At 43.1% G+C, this 21443-nt stretch overlaps 1 protein-coding gene across 1 annotated transcript in view; it reads right to left on the bottom strand.

The window, feature by feature from the left end:
• LOC131886035 (recombining binding protein suppressor of hairless-like) overlaps positions 1–13224 on the bottom strand; it is a 27752-nt gene extending 14528 nt beyond the window's left edge. The window contains exons 1-3 of the mRNA XM_059234252.1: positions 12854–13224; positions 7781–7918; positions 6880–7033 (exon numbers count right to left, since the gene is read on the bottom strand). Of these exons, the coding sequence (XP_059090235.1) occupies positions 6880–7033; positions 7781–7918; positions 12854–13057 (496 nt within the window). The 5' untranslated portion in view covers positions 13058–13224. The remainder of the gene's footprint in view (positions 1–6879; positions 7034–7780; positions 7919–12853) is intronic.
• Positions 13225–21443: the final 8219 nt, after the last annotated feature.

Raw genomic sequence — 21443 nt, 5'->3', positions numbered from 1 at the left:
GCCCTTCACTTTGAGCAGCAGGTTTTTCAAATTGAATTCACAAAGCCCAAGTGGGCATGCGGAGAGTCACGACTCAACTTGCATTGGAGTGGATTCGAGACCTACAATCTACCACCACCACTACCACCAAGAAGGCGAAGGTAAAGAAGAAGATTGATCTCTGTACGAGCCCATCAGACTCACTAGAGTTTGAGAAGTGGCAGTGGTGATGGCAAAAACAATTCTCACGAATGACTTCGTGTGTCTGCGGACAATCCAAACTTTGGGGCTCTTAAGATCTAGTGGGGATGACTAATTTGATTGCTTCTTCCACTTATACTGTGGTTCTATTAAAGCCGAAGCTCAAGTACCGCATTATCCTTGGATTGGGAGTCAATTTTAAAAGGGTTCGGGTCACTGATGTCCAGAAGACTTCCATTAACGGAGTGGTGCCAAGTGTCTGATAGGGGATCAAGTGTCAAGTCCGGCCAACCCAAACGAACTTCAAGAGGCAAAGGAAACGAAAGACGAAAAAAAGCAACTCGTCTTCTTACATCAAGCATGGGAGACAGGAAGCAACTTTCGTTTGAAATTCTCAAGACCCCGAGAGCTTTACAGAGGAGCTTTTAAGAGGAGAAGGTAAGTGTATACCAAAGGACCTTCTTGTCACCGTGTTCTCTCTTACTGGGCTGGTTGGTGCTTGTTCTCTCCAAAGCTTTTTTTCCCATGCCTATATGCTTTTGATTTGCCGGCTAAATGTCACGATTGCATGACCGTCACAATCCACTTCATGTGAGAGCAGCAGAAAAAGATGGCTTTGAATTTCTTCGGGGACCAATTGCAAAACTGATCATGGTCTGTCTATTCAAGGCGATGTTTTACGCTGCTGCTGTTGCATAAAAGTGAACCTACTATCCAAATGGACCTTCATTGTTCATCCCACGCTTTTGGCCAAAGGTAACGGTTCCCTAAACAAGACATTAGTCAAGGCACTTCATCAAATCCATCAAACCATCTTTCAGTCCAGTATTTGACGGGGGAAACGAGAGAACCTTGTGAAAAAGACAAGAATGAAATCACAAGTGATCACCGCATAGATCACATTCATCTGTGCGGATATTTCTCACACCTAAGCAATAAAATGATTAAATAGGGATGAATTTGGCAGAGCTGGAAACGCCTCCCTCGGGGCAAATGGCGGGTGAGAGAATTGGCAAATGGAACGATTTTCCCGGGAAAATGACCATGGACAGTAGACCTTCAGAAGAAGACGAAGATGAAGAGGACGAGGAGGAGGAGGCGGAGGATCATCATCATCATCACCATTATCCCCGCCAACTCAAGATCATTCAAGAGCACGCTAGATGAAATCATCTCGGGGCCCTCCTGAGATTTCACACATACGAACGAGAAGACCATGCCACCAACACTACTCTCATCAACCACTACAAGAACAACAACAACGACGGCGATGACGACAAAACTGACTTGACAGTGCCATAATTTGAGCCTCTGCAGCTCTGGTTTGGTCATGGGCCAAAAGAGAGATCCAAGCTCTCCTTCTGCTCAGTACTTCACCTCGCTTGATGTTGCCCTTCTTCACTTAAGAAAGAATCAATCACTTTGTAATGATGGGTTTGAACGTGTGAAAAAACGGCCCTCCCTTACAACGAGTTCTTTTTCAAATCGTTGTTGTGATTATTGTTGTTGCTGCTGTTAATGATTTTGGCCACACGGTTGCAGATTTGATTTGATTAAACTCAGGAATGGCTTGACTTGGTCCATCCAAATATGGGTTGGTGCGCTAATTTTCGAAAGATAAGAATTGCTCTCTTCGCCGTGTGAAAGGACAACAAATGAATTGGAGAAAAGGGGTTCCAATCAATCCTAGGACCACAGGAGCGAGCCAATTAATTACCGCTCCTTTTCCAAGGTATCACACTCACTCACTCGCTCTCTCAGGCAGGCAGGCAGTTACTTACTCACTCGTTCCTTCAATCCAATCAAGCAAACTGTGCTTACATTATGGTGTAAGGCACGAAACATACAGACTTGACAAGGCTGATGACCTATTTTCACTTCAAGATAATCTTTATGCAAATCAACTTACCGCCAGTGGAAGTTAAGGGATTCGAGGTATATGCAGGATGAGAAAAATGAAATAGAGAAGGATCTGTGTACGCTGAGGCGGGGAAGTCATCAAATCCTAGTTCAGCCGGATTGACATGGCCCCCATGGAGGACAGTCGCCGGGTTCATCATTTTGTAAACAATGGGCCTCAAAATGGAATTGTCTTGAGTTCAGGCATTCACTAATTTCCAATGAGGAATCGACTAAGCCAAGCTAAGTTCCGCTAGATTTTCCAATAGCAGACCTGATGGGTTACACGAACTGCCAAACTATGGCAAATTTTCACGAATTAAGTCTTCTTGGTTTAGCCGTTCAACAGAAGGATGAGCCATCTTCATTTTCACATGGCCATTTTATTCCATTTAGTCTTATGGACACTAAATAAAGGCCTTCTCTATGATGTTGAACACCAAGCTATTTCTTGATGGGGTCCTCCGGTGTCCCACCACCACGTTTGCTCTAGAAAAGCCACGGGTAAGCAAAACCGATATGTAAACAGGACTGTTTTTCTACTAATGACTAAGAGAGCAGCCTCAACTTCCAAACCACTCTGGTCACTAGCTCACCACCCTCTGAATGGAAGAGCAACCATTCAAAACCATCTCCTTCGCCTCTCCTTCTTCTTCCTCCTCCTCTTTCTGTTTTGTGCACGCGCCAAAAGCGATTCTAGTGGCGGAGCGACGGCAATGTCGGCCACGACGACGAAGAACCAGAACGAGAAGAAGAGGATACATCGCAGTCCCGACTCATGACCAAACCAGAGGGAACCACTCCAGCATTGCTTACTCACTTGCACACTCACACACTCACACACTCACAGACACGGTGGAGTCGTAGACTGAGCTGGAGAGGGTAAAATAGCTCGGCCCACGGGGCCGTCAAGTTCGTCTTTTCGTTGTCGCAGACAAGAAGAGCTTTTCGGACATCCAAGAAAATACAAGTGGTTATGCCTCCTTCTTTTGGCGGAAAGCGACGACAACCGCCACTGAGAGATAGTGATGGTACATGGTGCACTAGCCATGCTTCAACTTGAGCTATGCCCCCTGTAAAAACCACCGTCATCGGACCAGTTGCAAGATGAGGATGCTGGAGATGGTTAGGACGGGGAAAGGAAAAGAAGAAGCATTTGGTACAAAACATGCTCGTTGGAAGTACAGGCAAGGCTTGGAACATCCACCATAAATGGCTGGTATCTCCTTTTTCTGCCATTTAAAGTGCGCAGTCAAGTATTATTGTGGCTCGGTCAGAGGGCATTTCGGGCATAAATTAGACTCACAATTCTTTTCAGCTTTTGCTTTTTTTTTGGTCAAAATTCGTTATTTTGGACTTGGGGGTTTAAATCAATTACCATTAGGAAGGATGGGCTTATACTATTCGTTATTAAATCAAGTTTTGACTTCTCATCTTGCAGTTTCATTATTTTTCCTCTTCATCTACCAATTTCTTTGGTCAAATGTAATGCAGCATGATAGCTTAACCAATGCAGTTTACTAGTGGTCTTTTTTATGCTTGCAAACCCACTGATAATGAGGTATAATCGCTATTTTGTTGATTATTCATGCCAGGCGACTATCAACGAGTCACTTGATCCTCCTCTTTCTGTAGTTTTGAAGTCCCCTTCTCTTTTCCTTCCTTCCTTCTTCCTCATATAATAACAATGTGTTCCACTACGATCCTCTTCTTTCTTTTTGCTGGTGTGCTCCGTATTTATACTAATAATTTATGGAGGTCGACCTCTCGGACTGAGGCCGAAAAAGCTTGTTGCTTGACACACTAGCCTGACATGTGCCACTATCACAGGCACCACTAATATAGAGTGGTCTCCAACACTATTGCGAGAATGACACGAAAAAAGTCTTCCCTTAAGACACTATGAAGGCAGCAAAAAGCCCGAACCGGCGAAAGAGGACGGGCTTTCCGCACATGCTCTGGAACGAGGACGACATTACGCATAATCTCATGATTATCTTATTCGTCCACTACTATGAAAGCCTTTTGAAACAGAAGCGAAATAGAATCCAGATGCAATGACATACGTTTCGAACTATTTGCAACATAATAAACGAATGACTATTCGACGAAACTCTTGTACGTAGGTGCTCCCACGAAAGAAGTTCAATTGGAAACTTTCGGCCGATAAAATTTTGTGAAGTGCATTGGGACAATTGCAATCACATTGTGAACAACAAGGAGTACAGACAAGAACTTGGGTGAGGTGAGGGAACAGAGTGACAGCAAAGAACATACGAATAAAAGTGGTTTTGGAACAATCAAGTGCCATAACTTTGACCCAATCCAATCAACAGACACTGTTATCGTTTAAAACTATTTGTCAGATGATACAAGTGTCCGGGGAGAGGCTCTCCATCCCCCATTGAGGCAATCAGAGCTCATTTAGAAATCTTCTTGACTCGTATAATGACGGCCTGTTCTTTGGTTGGCTTTCATCAATGCTCTCATTTTCCTGTCACAGGTTGACACTAAAGCCAAAGAAAGATTACAGAGGCATCGCTTGTCAATCCAGTGTCTCTTGCGCCAAGTACAACTTATGCGACACGGTGTACGTAGAGTGCGTCGAATTTGTGAACATTACAGCCAAGTTCAACACACCAATGCGGTGGAACTGGTGAGCACCGAAATACACAACCGCAGAAAATATTGATCAGCAAACCCACCACCAAGCATTACAGTACAATAGACTCTCCTTTCAGTATTCAATCTCGCTTTTGATCCTGATGGAGCCCGATGAAGTCTCCTCAACAAAAGCTATGGAAACCGATAGGATCCAGATCATCAGTTCAAACAAATCAATGTGCCACAAAAACAAGACCCCCCTCTCGCCAAGTTCTTTTTTCTGGGCTACAAACTGCAGACGACATGGATTGATCTCAACTTATCACTTTGGCCATTTGTATATACACAAGGAATATGGGATGAAAATTAGGTGATCAAATGAAGTTGTGAGTTGGAACTCGCTTCAGGACAAAACAGAGAGCAAATGGAACTGGCGACTATACTTAGTTCAAAGGGTGGCATATGTGGAGCGACAAATTGAAATGCGATGACGATTATCAGGTCTACGTACTAGAAGAGCTTACTCAATAATTGCTATACTGATAATGCATGTGTGAGCGTGATCCAAGCCCTAACCTCAAAATCTGATGCCAGTGATCGTTTTGTGTTAGATGAGATCAACCACATCTATGAAAGGTTCCCCTTGATCACAGTTCATTAATATTGCCTTCGATATTAATCAAATCCAATGTCAAATCTCCCATCAAGGATCCATATGTTGATAACAAATCTCTCTCTTCGCTTTGTTGTCGCCCCTGAATGACATTAGGGACACACAGAGAACTGTTACGCTTGGACCATGTTGTAGTCGTTGCAGTTCAAAGTGGAATGATTTTTCTACTGGAACTAATTTTCTGGCGTTCCGCAGTTCCACGAAAGGAATTGATGACAGCCCACCAATACCATGGTGACTCTACCGGCACCACTCGGTAGAATGGCATTACTTCGTTAATACCACCCTGAAGGTTGGCTGGTCCTGATGGGACCAACACTAATTTCTTATTTACAGAAACAACAAAGAATACAAGTACCCGGGTGGTTCGAATGTAAAACCAGCCCTACAATGTACGATTCAACGATTCAGGCCACTGGGCCATATGGCCGTGACTCGTCACTTGGCGTGAAAAAAATATGGAAATTCATCTAATCATGAAACGACTATGGGCGTCAAGGGGAAGGGAATCATTAAGTGCCAAATCCAATGGAAATCTAGACTCTCTAGTCCATAATTGAGCCATTTTAGCCCAACTCTCTCGACACTCAATTGACACTCATGCTTCAACTTCAACAACCCGATAGATCTACGGACTGTGGTTGGCTGTCATGGGGATCTCTATTCATTTCACCATCGCTCCCAATTCAAAGGGCTAAGGCGGTATCCCATGTCATATGTATGTTAATCTGAAGAGCAAATTTAAAAATGCACCTGACGCTAAAACCGGATTAGAATTTGAGTTGGCAAAAGCAACGATACCAACCAGGAATTAAGTTCGTGCCATCGTGGTAGTAATACTGGTGATGTTGTTGTTGTTGTTGTTGCTGCTGATGGTGATGATGCGCAGCAGCCACGTAGAAATAATCGTAATAAGAGGACAGTTGCTGACAATCGTTTGGCCAAGAAGAGGCCAGAACTTGATGGGGCAACATCGGAACACTAAATCTGATCCAAGACGTAGCAACGATCAAACCAAACTAAGGTCCATACCTCACACGAAGCAGATTCTAAAAGTTCCCCTTGGTCCCACACAAATCGAAGTTTTTATCTTTATTTCTTTAAATTCCCCACGACTGAATATTTCATGATATGAACGCCTCTTTTTTAGTACTGAAAGAGCCTTCTTGGCCCATCCTCCGTTCAAGTACAGCCTCCGTTTACTCCCCTAACTGGCAAGTGTCTCAATGGTCTGTCTGCCGCTCTTGCTTTCGGAGAGTCAAATTTAGATATTGAACACAGCAATCAAATGACATTTAAAATCTCAAATATAATGATTGGTTACCGGTCTCTCGATCGCACGACCCTCAACCTGGCATTTTGTCTCTAGAAACAAGGAGGCGCATGTGCCTGTGTGTGTGCGTTAGTGTGTGCGTATGCTCTTTTTGCCTGCAGATAATGCGAACGCAGGCACCTTTTACTACATGTACCCTACATGAAGAGGCCGCACTACTAGAGTAGAAATAATCAACATGTTTACTCACTGGTTTCGTGGGGAAGTAGCCCGTTTCGGTTGTCGTGGCCACCAGGATGAAGAGGTCGAGAATTTGAAAGATCGACGGGATTCTCCGGGCCGTTCGGACCAGGGGTAGAAGGATTGTACAAAGAGTTCGAATTGTTTAATACTGTTAAGCCGTCCTGAAATGAAAGAAAAAGTAGCCGGTTGGTTTCATTTGATGAAACTCCAATAAGCAAAAGTTCCTAACACGATAACGTTCCCGAACTTGCCTGCTTCTTATTACGCTTGACAAATTCGTCATAAAGCGAAGACACCATATAAAGGTAAGTAAGAATTTGCCTCGAAGAGGTCGAGGAATCAGGACGATTAACACTATCCATTTCGAATTCACATTACCAACTGATTTTGTCGGATATTTAGCACCCAATTTCTTCAGGTCTAAGTCTGACCAGATCGCGATTGGCTAGCACTTTTTGCCAAGTCATCGTGTTTGAAATCGGATATCGGCGAAGATTGAGCTTTTTCTTGTGTCTTTACATTTCAGAGAGGGGCGAGACCTACCGTTCAGGATCTCTCGAGTCTCGAAATAAACTCAATCGAAACATACCCTCTCTTCAGAGCTAACCGATATCCAAGTAAAATCGAGAACTTCGACTCAGATTAGCTCGGAAGCATTCGACATTGGTGCATTGCAATTACGAAAAGTGATTATGAGATTCAGATTAATGAAGGCTCGCTTTGTTATACGAAAATGCAACAACCCCTATTCAGACACTACAAATCTTCGCGAACATGATTCATGGATCTCATCAGTGCGCACTGTTTCGCAGCTATCATATAGAGCAAGATCTCTCGGAGGCTGTTTTCTTTTAGTTCCATTTACTCATAGCAACAACTTGGCAATAAAAATCGTAGTCCAAACTCACCTGAACATTGTAATAAGCGTTGTTGTTGGAGTGATAGGCACTTGGTTGAGTGGATGGATTTGAGTAAGATAAAGGTCCTCCGTTGTTGGTCCAATGTTGCTGATCGCCTGAGTTACTGGTGTCGTAACTATATTGGCCCTACAAAGAAACCGAAAGAAATGTACATGGGCGTTGTAATTAAAAAAAGGCGCAACTGGGTCCCGATTTCTTGTCTCATATCGCAGTAAAATAATACCATGGTAAGTGAAAACCACTCTCAATGCATTACTTGACAGAACTGATATGGCGATGCATTTGTTTTTTGGTAACTCTATAAGAAAACAGTATCGGATGGATGGGAAGATAATTTCTCATCTGACACACAACATTGGTAGAGGCGATCCAGATATGGAAGGGGAGGGTTTCTTGGTTCAAATCCATTGCTCGGAACTTCAGGAAATGGCTCCCGAACATGATTTAATTGCGGACGAGTCAAAACAAACACAGACAGTGTTGTTACAACTGGCCTCAAATGGCAGAGCATCATCAGCAAGTTTTCGGCAAAGTCACACCATACAACAACTACCGCCGATGCTAATGCCCTTCGTCCTAGATCCTAGTAGAGGCCGGCTAGAGTACTCTACAACATATATGGTAGTTTTAAGCCAGCAGAGAGATGTGTTTGAAGAGGGCATCATCGCACCCTCCTTCATGACCAAAATTCGACGGAAGAGGCGAACGAACCCCCTCCCTTGGCTATCAACACCATTTACTCGCTCGAATTTCGAGGGTATTCTATCGACGGGATGAGAGATGGAACAGGGTGGAACAACCGACTGAGGAGGAGACAACGGAAGCGGAACAACGGGACTGAGCACTGAGGAATGAGGCAAGAGAGTGGAACAACACTGGAAATGACGAAGCAAAAGCCGCTCGTCTGATATACGAGCTAGAGGCGAACAAGCTGAAGGAACATTGGGGTGGAAAAGGCTTTTGCAACTCTCGAGCCACGACTGGTGGAGAGGCAAACAGGGAGGGAAAGAGCGAAAGAGCGAACGAACGAAGGATGATGACACCAGGTGCTAAAATTCCCAAGAATCCACAACAGCCATGGCAATCAATGGAACAAGGAGAAGAAGTAGTGGTGGTGACGGTGGTGGTTCTAGTAGTAGTAGTGGTTCTAGTAGAGAAGAAAAAGAAGCACTCGCGTTGTCTGACACGGGACCAAGCGGAAAGAGGGAGAGAAGAAAGAGAGCAAAACTGACGAAAAGGAGAAGCGACTAAGGAGATAAGTAAAGGCAAAGACTTGCAACCAGTGCTTGCTTCTTCGTCGTCTTTTGTAGCCTTAAGCAGGTCCTGGCTTTTCAGGCACTATTCAATCTCTTTTTGCTCTTGACTCTCTGATGTGCATTTTATTTTGTTTGCTGTTATCACTATGAATCCACACAAAATCGTTTGCCAAATCAGGCTCAAAACATTGTATTTCACAATATCATGATCTTATTTGAGGTAAAAATAACTATATATTAAAACATTTCCGTTCATCTTGTAGTTTTTTGTACGGAGATGTTGATATTCTGGGATCAAATTATGTGAGCCTGAAAGTGTCGTCTACCGTAAGTAAGAAGCAACGAACACGCCAGTATCTATCTGTCTCCAGGATGATGAACAGCATGAATGATAACACCAAAACAATAATTAAGTAGCACTCTCCACTCTCCAGCCTTCTCAGTCCAGGTTGGGGCCCAGTAGTCTTCCTTTGCTGTGTTACTGTGGATGATCACGGGGATCAAATTGGCCTGACGGAAGCACATGCACTCATGTACTGACACACTCATTTGGCCCGAGGTCATCAAAATAAAAGGAAAAGAGGCTTTGCAGTAGGCCACTGGCGCAGGGCGGGCTACTATCCTGGCAATTCATTGAACTCTGCCATCATCATCCATTGAGGGCATGAATCATATCGAATGAAGGTATGTAAGTGAAACAACGAGTCAAGTAAAGCTATACACTGCCATGAAATGGATCACGATTAGGACTTAATTAATAACATCGAAAACGAAATACCATAAGCGGCAAAGCAGCTCGTCCAGGTTTGTAGAGCTAGTCAAAACCAAAGCAAGGAGAACTCTGGGATGGAGAGAAGGAACGGGAGAGAAAGAAGAATCATTTGAGTAGAATTGATAGCAATGACTTCAAATTTAGATGATCGACGGTGCACGTACCCCACTACGTACAGCAGGTACACTCATGTACTTGGTAAGAGTCACAGTAGAACGAATAGCATTTGGCTGGTCATGGACCAGTAAGTTTCCGTTCTTGGAGGTGGAAGAAGCCATGGGAAGGAAAGAAACTTTGCGCTTTTCAAGTTCTTTAATGTGCTTGCTCAAGAAAACAGAAGCTCTGACTGAAATGAAGACCAGAACGTAGACCGCCAATTAGACAACGGAAGTCGTCTTGAAAAATTCCGTGGGAACAAATGAGAAACAACGGAGACCATTCAAAACCTGACTGGAACGGCGACGGAGACTACGACGACGATGATCATCATGACGATGATGATGATGGTAGTAGCACACATGTGGACTGCATTCAAGAACTCTCCTATGCACCGCAAGGTAAGATGACTTTGAATTAGACAGGTCCTCTGGGACATCAGGGAACGGTGAGAGGGGGAGCTTGGAAATAGAGGCACTCATGAACTCGTTATGAGACCTGTATTTCATCTGGGGCCAGAAGACGCTAAATCACAACCAGGTGAAATGCTCAAAATCTCGAAGTAGTGCTTATGGACAGAGTAGAACAAAATGGTCTTGATTGCCATAAACATTTAGGGGAAGAAAAATATCTCACTTGAGAGAGGGGAAGGGAAACCGGGCTACGAAGGCATTTGTGAAGAATTCTGGCTTGATCTATTGAAGGGGGAATGAAATAATGCTAAAATGTCACTAACGGTTTTCAAAGTTAATGAGAGGGGACGTTGTACTCTTATTTAACCACTAGAAAACCAAAAAAAGTCAAAGAAATGATTAAGGGTCTTCAAGAGGTTTATGACATCCTTTGAGAGGGTGAGAATAACCACTTGGTCCCATACCCAGTACTTAATGTCTCTGTACTTTAGTCTTGTGTCGTTTTTTTCAGGTGCTACTGGGAAAGCAAAAATGTTTCAGTGGGACAAAAAAATGACGGAATGCAGACGCTGGTGGCCACAGACGAAGAATATACATGGGTTTTAAAAAGAACAAATGCGTCAACGTGTGAACTATTGGTGCTCGTGTTGCACCTCTGAAAATGCGTCATAAAAGCTGCGGGAATCAAGTGTGGGGAAATTCTCTCAGCTTGTTCTTCCGAGTACTATGAGATTCATCTGCGCTTCTGCCTCTGGGAGTTCATTCCAATAGATTCTCATTCCAAATTCACACCAACCACCCGGAGACACATACAATACACTCACACCAATGTCACACAACAGCCGTAAAAGAAGATAAGGCAAACCTTGAACGATGCATCGTTTATCGCCGATTATAAGATATGTATCATTTTTTGCTCATCATCACCGCCATCACATTTCTTACAAGGTTGAGTAAGTCTAATTATAAATTCAAGGATGAGAATAGAGCAGCAGCGTGTTACAACTGGCCAATTGGCTGACTTTTACGTATTCCATTTGGTACCTTATTGTTCTCACGCCTATTACCATGAATGTAAGACACCATTTGGACACACACGTTGATGCCAAAATGAGACTTTCACTTTTCAGCTTAGGGCATGGAGGATGTTCTCCTTGACATCCAAATGGAAGAGATCGACGAGAAGACCTAGTCAAAGAGCAGCTCTTTAAATTCCAGGAGGTCACTGTCGTGGGAAAGTCATCATAGTCATTTCATCTTGGCTTTTCTTGGACGATGCTGTCGCCTTCAAGGGTGACAAAGCCAACAAGTCGAGGAAGGGGGAAAACAGGCACCCATTGAAGATTGCTCATGAGACTGCACAGACCAAGAAATGAAATTTCAAGGAGACTAGAGTACGTCTCACATGGAGCCAAAACATTGGGAACAAGCGCAAGTCTCAAAGCACCATCCATCCCAAGGGGGAGGGGGGGCGAATGAGGACTTAGGAGCTAGTTCTTGGGTGGGTGGGAAATGAAGGGTAGTCACTCAGAAAGTGGAGGGTTCGTTCTACAACACTTATGGAAGAATGGCGTCATTTTCAGCTGTCTCTATCCATCTGTGAGCATCACATCAGCTTCTTTTAAAGAGGGGAAGATTCCAACTAAAAACTGGAAAAACTTTGAAAAAATATTGAAAACCAAAAATCAATAACGATCAAACAACTACATGGGCTGACAAGCCTAACCACGGGCTAATGGAAAAATTTACGTGCTTCTTTGGGCATGACGGTTCGCCAGTTTCATGGACACTTGCACAAGACAGAAAGGCAGATTTAGCAATCAAATCGTCAATAATTCCAATCGACATGAGGTGATTCCGATAAGACCGGCATGCAATACTATAATCATAATTGGAAGTTGTTTTTCTCGCACATACTATCTACCAACAGATGTTAACCAGGAGGTTCATTATGGAAGATACACGACATACACTAGAAACAATACTATCGTGAAAGCGATAAAACAAAATAAATCTAAATTGCCACGAAACGAACTCAATAAATTGCTGATCCCAAGATGATGAGGGTCGAAGAGGAAGTTTATCAAGAGTCGAGTCAATTTGGGAAGATCCCTCTTTCCTCCCTTCCACCCCACTTGGATGGATTGTCGGTAATCCGAGAAAAAGGCAGTCAAAATCTCCTCAAAGAAGTCAGTTGAAAGCAACAACAATAGTCATCTGATCAAGCTCCGCTTCATTGAACTGAACATAAATCCAAGAAAAGAGCACCGTCTTTCTTATTGCTCACCGACAACTTGACGGTGATCGTCAAAAGGAGGATTAAAGTGTGCCTTTAATCCCTAAACTTTTAAAGTCTTATTTCGCCAAGAATGTTGGAGAGTCTGAAAAGGCGGCGGCCAAGAAAATAATCTGTTTCCTTACTTAACGTTTCAGGATTTAGAAAGCATCAAAGAAGTAGGCCTACCCATTGACAATTATTCGACATATGTTGGGGGTCCAAATGTCCTTGTGACGGAGTCGGTTGTTGAGGCGGCGGAATGTGTTGCTGATGTTGAGGTTGTGGATCAGACGAAGTGACACTGCTAGGAGATGGAGTGCAAAAGTCTTCAGCCTTTATTTCAGACTTGATTTCGGGCAAATCGGTCATGGACTCCATCTTTATGGGCATGATACAACTATTGTACACTCACAATGTAAGAATTAATCACTGAACTACCATTTCAAGACTTGGACTTGAATCACAAGCTGTATGGAATAGAACTTCCGAACAGTAATGTTTTGGTGGACGACTGGTTCAGATCTGACAACAAGAAGAGAAGAGCACTGTCTCACTTTTTCCCACGCTGCTAGTTCGGTTCCGATAACTCCACGCACCAAACATTCAAGCCGACACAGGCAAGTCAGTCTCTCAAGCAGTAGCAGAATGTCGTCGGTCGTGCTTCGATCCCTCGGGCGTCGGTGAGCCAAATCACCTTCAGTAGCGGCGATAAACTCAGACCGTCTAACAGGAGGCGATCGTTGAAGTACTGCGACGGTGTATCGCCATCAAAGACCTATAACTGGCGTCTCCGCCATCGGAGAGGGTCTGCTTGGACCTAAAGTTGGCTAAGGGAATCTTTGCCCTACCATTTGCTGTATCGAGTCTCGAGAGAGAGAGGTTCGCAGGTGCGTGGGGATGGGAAGAGGGACAAGCAGTGGAGGAGGATTTTGGACTCCAAAATGGTAACATCTCTCCTGTTGCCCTTGCCTCCCATGCTACGATAGATGAGCTCATTGTCCGAGGGGAGGTCACTCCATCTGCTCTTTATGTACATAACACGTAGGGCATCGATCGCGAAATTCTCGTGAATTATTGCATGATCAAATTCTTCTTTCAAAAACAGAGAAAAATGTCATGACGCTAATGACGTTTAAAAAGGAGCCATTTTCAAACGATTCTTATAATCAAACTTGGATTTAGGTGTTGGATCACCAAGGCTACTAGAATTTGACAAATCCATTCATCCGGAAGCTCTCATGACTGGACCTTAGCTTCCCTGTTCGAGGGGCTAAGTATATCACGAATCCTGGACCTTTCGTTCCCCACGCCGCAAATGTGTTTCAAGGGCTTAGGGAGAAAGCGTTGGGGTGCTCGAGAGACGAAGCTCCATGTGTCCTCAAAGCAGAGGAATGTGGAGAATGATGCTCAACTGGAGCATCCCACACCATGAAGTCTACCATGGTGATCACATCATCTGCTTGTCTGCCTGCTTACTTCCCTCGAGCTTTAAGCGTGGGTTGTCAATTCCCTTGTCGTCCAAATACGCCCCCGACTTTCAAATTTAGGGCAGATGGACTTGACACCACACATGGGCTGCAGCTCTCCACGCCACTGGCATTGCCTGGACTCCAGGAATTGTGCAAGAATGGCTTGGTTGGCACCCTGCACGATGATGTGGACATGAAGGTACCAACTTGGTGGCTGGCAATTGTCCGTTCAGCGACTTGGGGGATGACGATGCTCTCGATGAGAGCCAGGACAATGGCTCATACAGGTCCAGTTTAAAGCCGATTTTCCAGTGATCCTCATTTTTTGCCACAGACGCTCGGTAGAGAGCGTCTACTATGTACATACAGTATGAGTAGATGCAGGCGAAGCTGATGTGCTCCTACACACTTGCTCTCGTGGTGCCAATCCAGAGCGTGGGATACTTTCCCAAAGTGCGTATTCGTTCACTATTTTCAATGCAATAATCCCAGACTCGATGATAAAAATCGACTCAAGACTTGCTGGTAGCATGACTTTGACAATTCAGGTGATTGGTTTTAGTCTTGGTGTCTGTTTCCAAGAGGCTCACGTGGAAATTAATTGGTGAGACCCTTTACTGGCTTTCAAAAGACATGGACAATGAATGGCCGTAGTTCGTAGTAGCTTCCTATTCCGGTGCAAGACTGTTCTGTAGATACAATCAAAGGCTTCATCAAAGTTCCCGGTTCTGTACTCTCAAGGACCCCAACTGTTCGATTTGAGACAGCCCATTAGTCTTGATATGAACACAAAAGCACACACACTACTCGAAGTGTGGACTAATTTACCACCATGGCACTGACTCCTTCCACACGTTCGTTGTTCTTCATCATCTTGGCTGCGAGCACGTTACGAGATACCCGTTATAATGAAGACAGGGAGGATGTTGTGTCCAAAAAGACACTTCAGGCACATCCGATCATCTCTGTCCGTGCTCTCCGATTTAAGCTCAGCTCCAACCAACGAAGATGGATATACTCGCTTCTTAAGTCATCCGTCGCCTTCACTGAGTTATCATCACAGCACCTTGTCCATATTTCTACAGCTACCTTCGCCGCCCTCTTCAACACCATCATCATCATCTCATGAATCAAAGCCGCAAATCCAATCACAGCCATGAAGAACCATTTTGGCTAGGCGAATCCGAGACGGACAACTTCCCTCTTTGTACCGAACGCTTGTATAGAGGAGTGAGACATGCCCAGAGGTGATCACACGAGTAAGCGTACGAAGCTTCAAATTACGGCATTAAGAATTGTTCTAACGTGCCAACAACTAGAACAACGAACTCCATATCACTGGCACAATGCTGAATAACAAACACCGAGTAGATAGTGCCAGTATGTTAGTATGTAAGCATGTAATAGTAGTCTTGCTTCATATGCTTTATGATTAAATAGTAATCCTTTCATTTGCTATACTTATTAACCTAGCTGTACAAATTAACCTTCTACAAGTGAAAGTTGATATGTTTACATACTATACACTTGCAAATAAGTAATTTAGACCAACAACTAATCTGGCATAACTAAAGAAAATAATAATGCAAAAACGAGACACTATTCTACTACTCCTCTTACTTTTGACTTTTGGGGAACGTTTATTCTTTCATTAATTAATGAGTCAAAATAAAAATAAAAAAATACTGCCTCTGTTTCACAACACTGAATGGGTGCAAATATTTGTCAGTCGTTGCAAAAAATGTGAAGGTTCTTAAAGCAATGTCAAGATCCTGCCCCATCTTTCAAAGGATTCATTTTGGTAATTTATTATGATACACAACTCTTTGATGTCATCCTTTTAAGGAACCTTGTGCTTGATACGACGTTAGCCACAATCAGTAAAGAACAAGAACTTTTGACCTCATTATCTGAAGAGGTGTTTGAAACCCCTTCTGGCTTTGTGATCTCTGTTGAATGTCTATGAAATCGTTTGTCAAAGTGGATAATAGAAGATTAATGCCTCCTGCCGACGAAAACTTCCTCGATACGACCAGACAACGAACCACTTGACGTCTATGGACATTAAACATGAAATTTTCTCTTTGTTTGACTCTTCAAAACTTTCATATTTACATTGGGGTCCAACGCTTGGTTTGGTATCCAATTTTCGCTGAGAGATGTGTTGTCATGTGGAATATTCCGCTTGATTGTTTGACCCTCGAACGCTGACCTTTGCTACCCTGAGATCGAAAATCGAGTTTCTCTGTCTTAGAAAGATGTCTGTTTCAAATATTTCAACGTCAAAAGTACCATACTGTTTTTTTTGGCAATAAATATTCAAGCGAATCCTTAACCCAAATATCCGCTCATAATTAAGGTGAAAACGAAACTGTACGTAATAATCCCTCGCAACATGCATTTCGTCCTAAGAGAGTCAAAATACAGTCCTGTACTGGTGACCTCATCAAGCTAATCGCATCGGACTTCAACAACACGCAATCCTCAAAACAGGTCGCATCGACCAAAATCCATCTATCTTCCATGAATCATTCAAGCAGGTAGTGTTTCAGGGAGCACTTCCATTGTACTCCGTAGACGCTCGTAATGGTCATGGTTAGTTCATAATTTCATGAATCCTTCCACCAATCTATCTTGAGGTCTTCAAATGATCACCACCGTGCTTAGCTCCTGGCCTGGTGTTTGGATGGCGTTGGCGTTGTCTTGGCAGTATTTTTGATTCGAGCCCTCTGGTCAGGAAGCGAGGGATTGAAAAGGTGCAGAACTCGACCCCCTTATCATCTATTAGGCACGGTAAGTCAACTCTTCAAAGTCTGGACGTACATGGTGGTTACGTGTCCAGCAACAGATTACAAGCTATGAAAAATGGAATTTCCATCAAGAAAGTTAAAAGCCTTTAAAGGGAAGGCATGGGAGGAAGAGAACAAAGTCATTGCGTGGTTGGTCGAACACAACGGGACTTTTTAAATAGAACAAAAAATATGACACGGCAACCATTGCAGGGTAAGATCTGCAAGCCAAATGAACGCTATCAAGATCAAGAAAAGGCTCAAGAAAAGTGACGTAGAGAAAACATTCTTGAGATTGTTCAAACACTATCGCTTGAGAACATCTGACGTGTTCCTTGAGCAGACCTGCCCCATCTTTGGAAGTTCTCTTCACCCTCCCCCTATAAATTTGCGAAGCCACACTAACACATAAGCTGGAGTTGGAATATGGTCCCATTGTTGAGTAGATAGGCTACAAGCTGGCAAGAATCGCACCAGATTTATCAGCTCAGACTTGTTTCCTTTCCAAAATACCTTGATGAATCTGTTAAACTCAGATCTTGGGCTTTGATGACCAAACCATGATGAGGATCTGGCGCAAGAAGAGCCCTCCCTCTCTTCCTGACTTGCTTTAAACTCGCTCACTCGTTCATACCATCTCAACTCGTTCCTTCCTTTCTCAGGCCGAAACTGATTTTCCAAGCGTGAGAACGATAACGTCAAGACATTTCTTTACCATAGCAGACACGACACGAAGTCCACATCCACAACAACTGCAACGACTTCAAGCCAGCCAGACAACCAGAACAAGGGCCTCTTCTCTAGTGCCATAATTGTAAGGAGAGCACCCTAATTCTTGAGTCAACCACCCTCGTGGTGGAAACGGCACCAGGTGAAGTGGTTTGCTCCCCCAAAGTTATGTTGTCTCCCGGCGAGAAATTGCCAACAACTCTGTCGAGAGGAAGTGTTGATAAACAAATCATCTTCGCTACGGGTCGTTAACTTTGGTTTCCAAACACGATTCCAGTCCCCTTAATGTTGCACAAACGCATAAGGGATCTCAGCACCTTTGCATCGAGATCCATTATAGATTCAAAGCTGTCCCTGGAGATCAAAGGGCCAAGGTTCCGTCCAAAGTTCCAGTCCCATAGTCATTCACCATTTAAGACAAAGGGAGCACACAATAAGCCAGCAATGAAAGCGAGAGATTCGAATGGAGTCGAGCCAAACGGAGCCAGGCAAAAAAGGTCTTGCACCGTCGATGAATGAAGAAAGGTTTCGTTCGTATCCTGGGTAGCGGTCAGGAGTTCGCATCGAAGCCATAGATGCAATAAACATACTTGTTTTCAAATAGAGGAGCCGTTCAAAATGCGGACTGAGGCGACATTACCGACAGTATCTGCCCCCATGTAACGTGGGAAGCCCTTGTCGGAGTGAAGCTCAAACAAAGCTAGATCAGCGCCCATTATAATTCAATTCCATCTTTTTTACTCTCGTCAACTGATCATTAGTTTGAGGGTCTAAAATCGAGAGGGAAGCTCGGTTGGAGGGACAGCAAACACAACAAATATGGTACATATTACATTCCTCGAGACTAATCTTCATATCACCTGGTGCCAGATCGAGAGTTCAAGAGAAAATCTCAAAACGTACCTGCAGCATTCCGTTGAAGTCTCCAAAACGGATAATCTCCAAAAATCTGATATCTTAAGCACATGTTTGTCATTTGAAACAACACAGGTGAGGCTTTATTGACCTCTTACACACATGATTCAAACCTTTATATGTTGACAAATATTGAAGGCACTATTTTGAAAAACGAAAAAACGAAACAATCGTTTGCTATGTCTGGAAGGCAAGTGTAGATTCCCACTGCATGAGAGTTCAAAAATTGTGAGTGTCTTACGCTCAAGAAACCTCAGTTCGATGTTCACACAATGCGTAAACTGGTTCAGCTAGATATTCGAGTCTTTATTTTTTGGCTGCTCATCGGTTTGTTTCTTGGTTTGTGATTCGAACGGATTTTAAAAACGTTCCGACAGCAAGGACTCATTACAACATGCGTGAAATGAAATTGTCGTATTTCTTGAACATTCTCATTTTTTCCCCTTTACCACACCGTTGGAAGATTCATTCACATGAAATGGATCAGTATCTATGCAGGTTCCCAGGAAATCAAGACTACGTCGGCTTGTAAAGTCAAAGTAAAGGGTCGAGAGAGCTACCGAATCAGTGGTTGGGATTATTGCCGCGCGTTCTCTGTTGGATTCTGCGGCACAACCCTAATTGATTACACTCGGTAATTTCTTTCAAATTGGAAAAGAACGAATTGTCATGTGAGGTTCTCATTAAGCCGAAGCTGAGGTCTTGTCTTTTGTGACTCTTGAGGTTTATGACCACCCATTCCACCCCAAAAGAAGTTTAATGAATGGGAAAGATGGGACTTTAAATAGCTCTCTGATCTCATTTCGTAATCCCATCAATGCTTTAAAGTGTGTGAAAGTTATTTGGTTGGGAAAGGCGCCAGTTCTTAATGTGAGAATTTTAAATATGGCCCACCCAAATCACCGAGTGTGGGTCGAATACGTTTCGAGGACGATGAAATCGAAAATGTTTTTTTTCAATCTGTCATAGTAGCTATAAACGAACATCAAAGTTTAACCTCAACGAAAATGGAGCAAATCTCACTTATTCGTCACCCTCGAGGGCGGAGAGACATTTTATTAAAGTATAAAATATTATTCAAATATTCGGCTATTTTAAGTCGAAAAAGAAATTTCTGTTCTTTTTCTGATTAAAGTACAAAAAATGTGTTTATTCGAGCTTGCAGCTCATAATAGACATGATAAATGCTGAAAAAGGCTCATTCTATGACTTTTGAGTTCTTTTCAGCAAAAAAACAAAACATTGGTTCCCCAAAAAATCTTGCATGGTTTTAGGAACAAAATTGTTTGGAACTACAAACATGAGAAAAAATACAGACTCCTAATATTTCCGGCATTAATATTTCACACTTTAAGCCTTTTGCATATAAAGTTAATCACAATTATGCTGAAAATTACAACTCAATTTGTTTAAAGAATTTCTTCTTTTTGTGGTTACAGCACTGAGAAAAGCTTTTAAAAAACTTTAGGTCTTAATTCAGAAAATAAATATTACTTCACTCTCTGTTCTTCACTAACGTTCTAACACTAACGATCATCTACCAACCTCCACGTATAGTGGCAACCAACAGTCACTAAATGTCACTTACTGGTGAATGCCCTACCAGATTGCCTAAAGTCATCCCATACCACACGACCATTTTAGCATTTGTGCTACCACACAAGGCTTGCAACCTCTCGTACAAGCAATCAACAAGGTACGAGTAACTTCACTGAAACCAATTCATCTAACAGAGGGGATCACAGAGGAGACATTCATGGGCAGGTTTCATGGTATAATCGCTCAAATTGAATAACGATCGCAAGAGTCAAAACTAAAGACAGTCTCTGAATTCGCGAAGCAATGAAATATTCAAAGAGATATCCATAGAGAAACAAATACAAAATTATCTCCAGTTTCATCGAGACCAAGGGCAGAAGGTCGCTTTCAACGCCATCTTCATTTTAAACATAATCAGGGTTCAAAAGGTGCTGACCAAAGTGGTTTGACAAAAAGACATCGATTTGGACTTCGTATTTAGAAGCAAAAAAGTTTCAAATGTTGGGATTGCGAGGTAGAATTGGTAAATTGCTCTGCAATAAAACTGAACGACGAGCACATGCACTATTGCAAAAGGAGCAGTGGCGCAGATAGAGAAGTTCACGTGACAAGTCCTTGCAAACAATAAATTACAATTTACTTTGGTGTTCCCTTACTTCCTTTGTCAGGGGAGCACCCGTCGAATTGAGTAATAGGTCAAGAGGACCAGATATATACTAATGTGAGTGCGGACAAACTTCATCTTGTAGGGCGGTTGAGGAGATGAATTGCTTTAGTTCTCCGATCTTGTTCTAGAGACTCGCAGTTCTGAACGTTCATGCTAGGAAGATGAAAGAAATAACATTTGAATGGCAGCTTAGCGCCGAGTTCAACCGAACCGAAAGCAGTGCCAAACTAAGGATCCCTTTAACTCTTTAGAACTATACTTCAGAGAACAGAGATGGGAAAGCCTTCTTTGTCCTGTCTCTGATTGACAGTGCTCCTCTTTGTTCAGGATAATGTACTCGGAGGGTTATGTTTTTTGTCCCATCTCTCCAAATTTGTACTTGTTGCATCCCCCAAAAGAGAGAAATTATTTCCATAACAAAGGCGTATTTTATTCCAGATCCTCCTCCCCTCCAAGCGCGACCTGAGGCCGAGATTGGTGTTCCACACCAGATGTCATTCAAGCCCAAAATTTGATTCAGACATGCAGTTCTTTCTGCCAACGTCACTCAGAGACCAACCTGGTTCGGCTGTAGCTTGAAATAAAGCGATTGTTGTCGACGGCCACCCATATTGAGCTGGAAAAATCTAGGTTCTTTGTCCAAGCACGTGGAATGAGAGCTTCTAGAT

The sequence above is a fragment of the Tigriopus californicus genome, chromosome 9 (assembly GCF_007210705.1).
Source record: "Tigriopus californicus strain San Diego chromosome 9, Tcal_SD_v2.1, whole genome shotgun sequence".
NCBI classification, from domain to species: domain Eukaryota; kingdom Metazoa; phylum Arthropoda; class Copepoda; order Harpacticoida; family Harpacticidae; genus Tigriopus; species Tigriopus californicus.
This window is presented reverse-complemented; position numbering and strand designations above follow the sequence as displayed.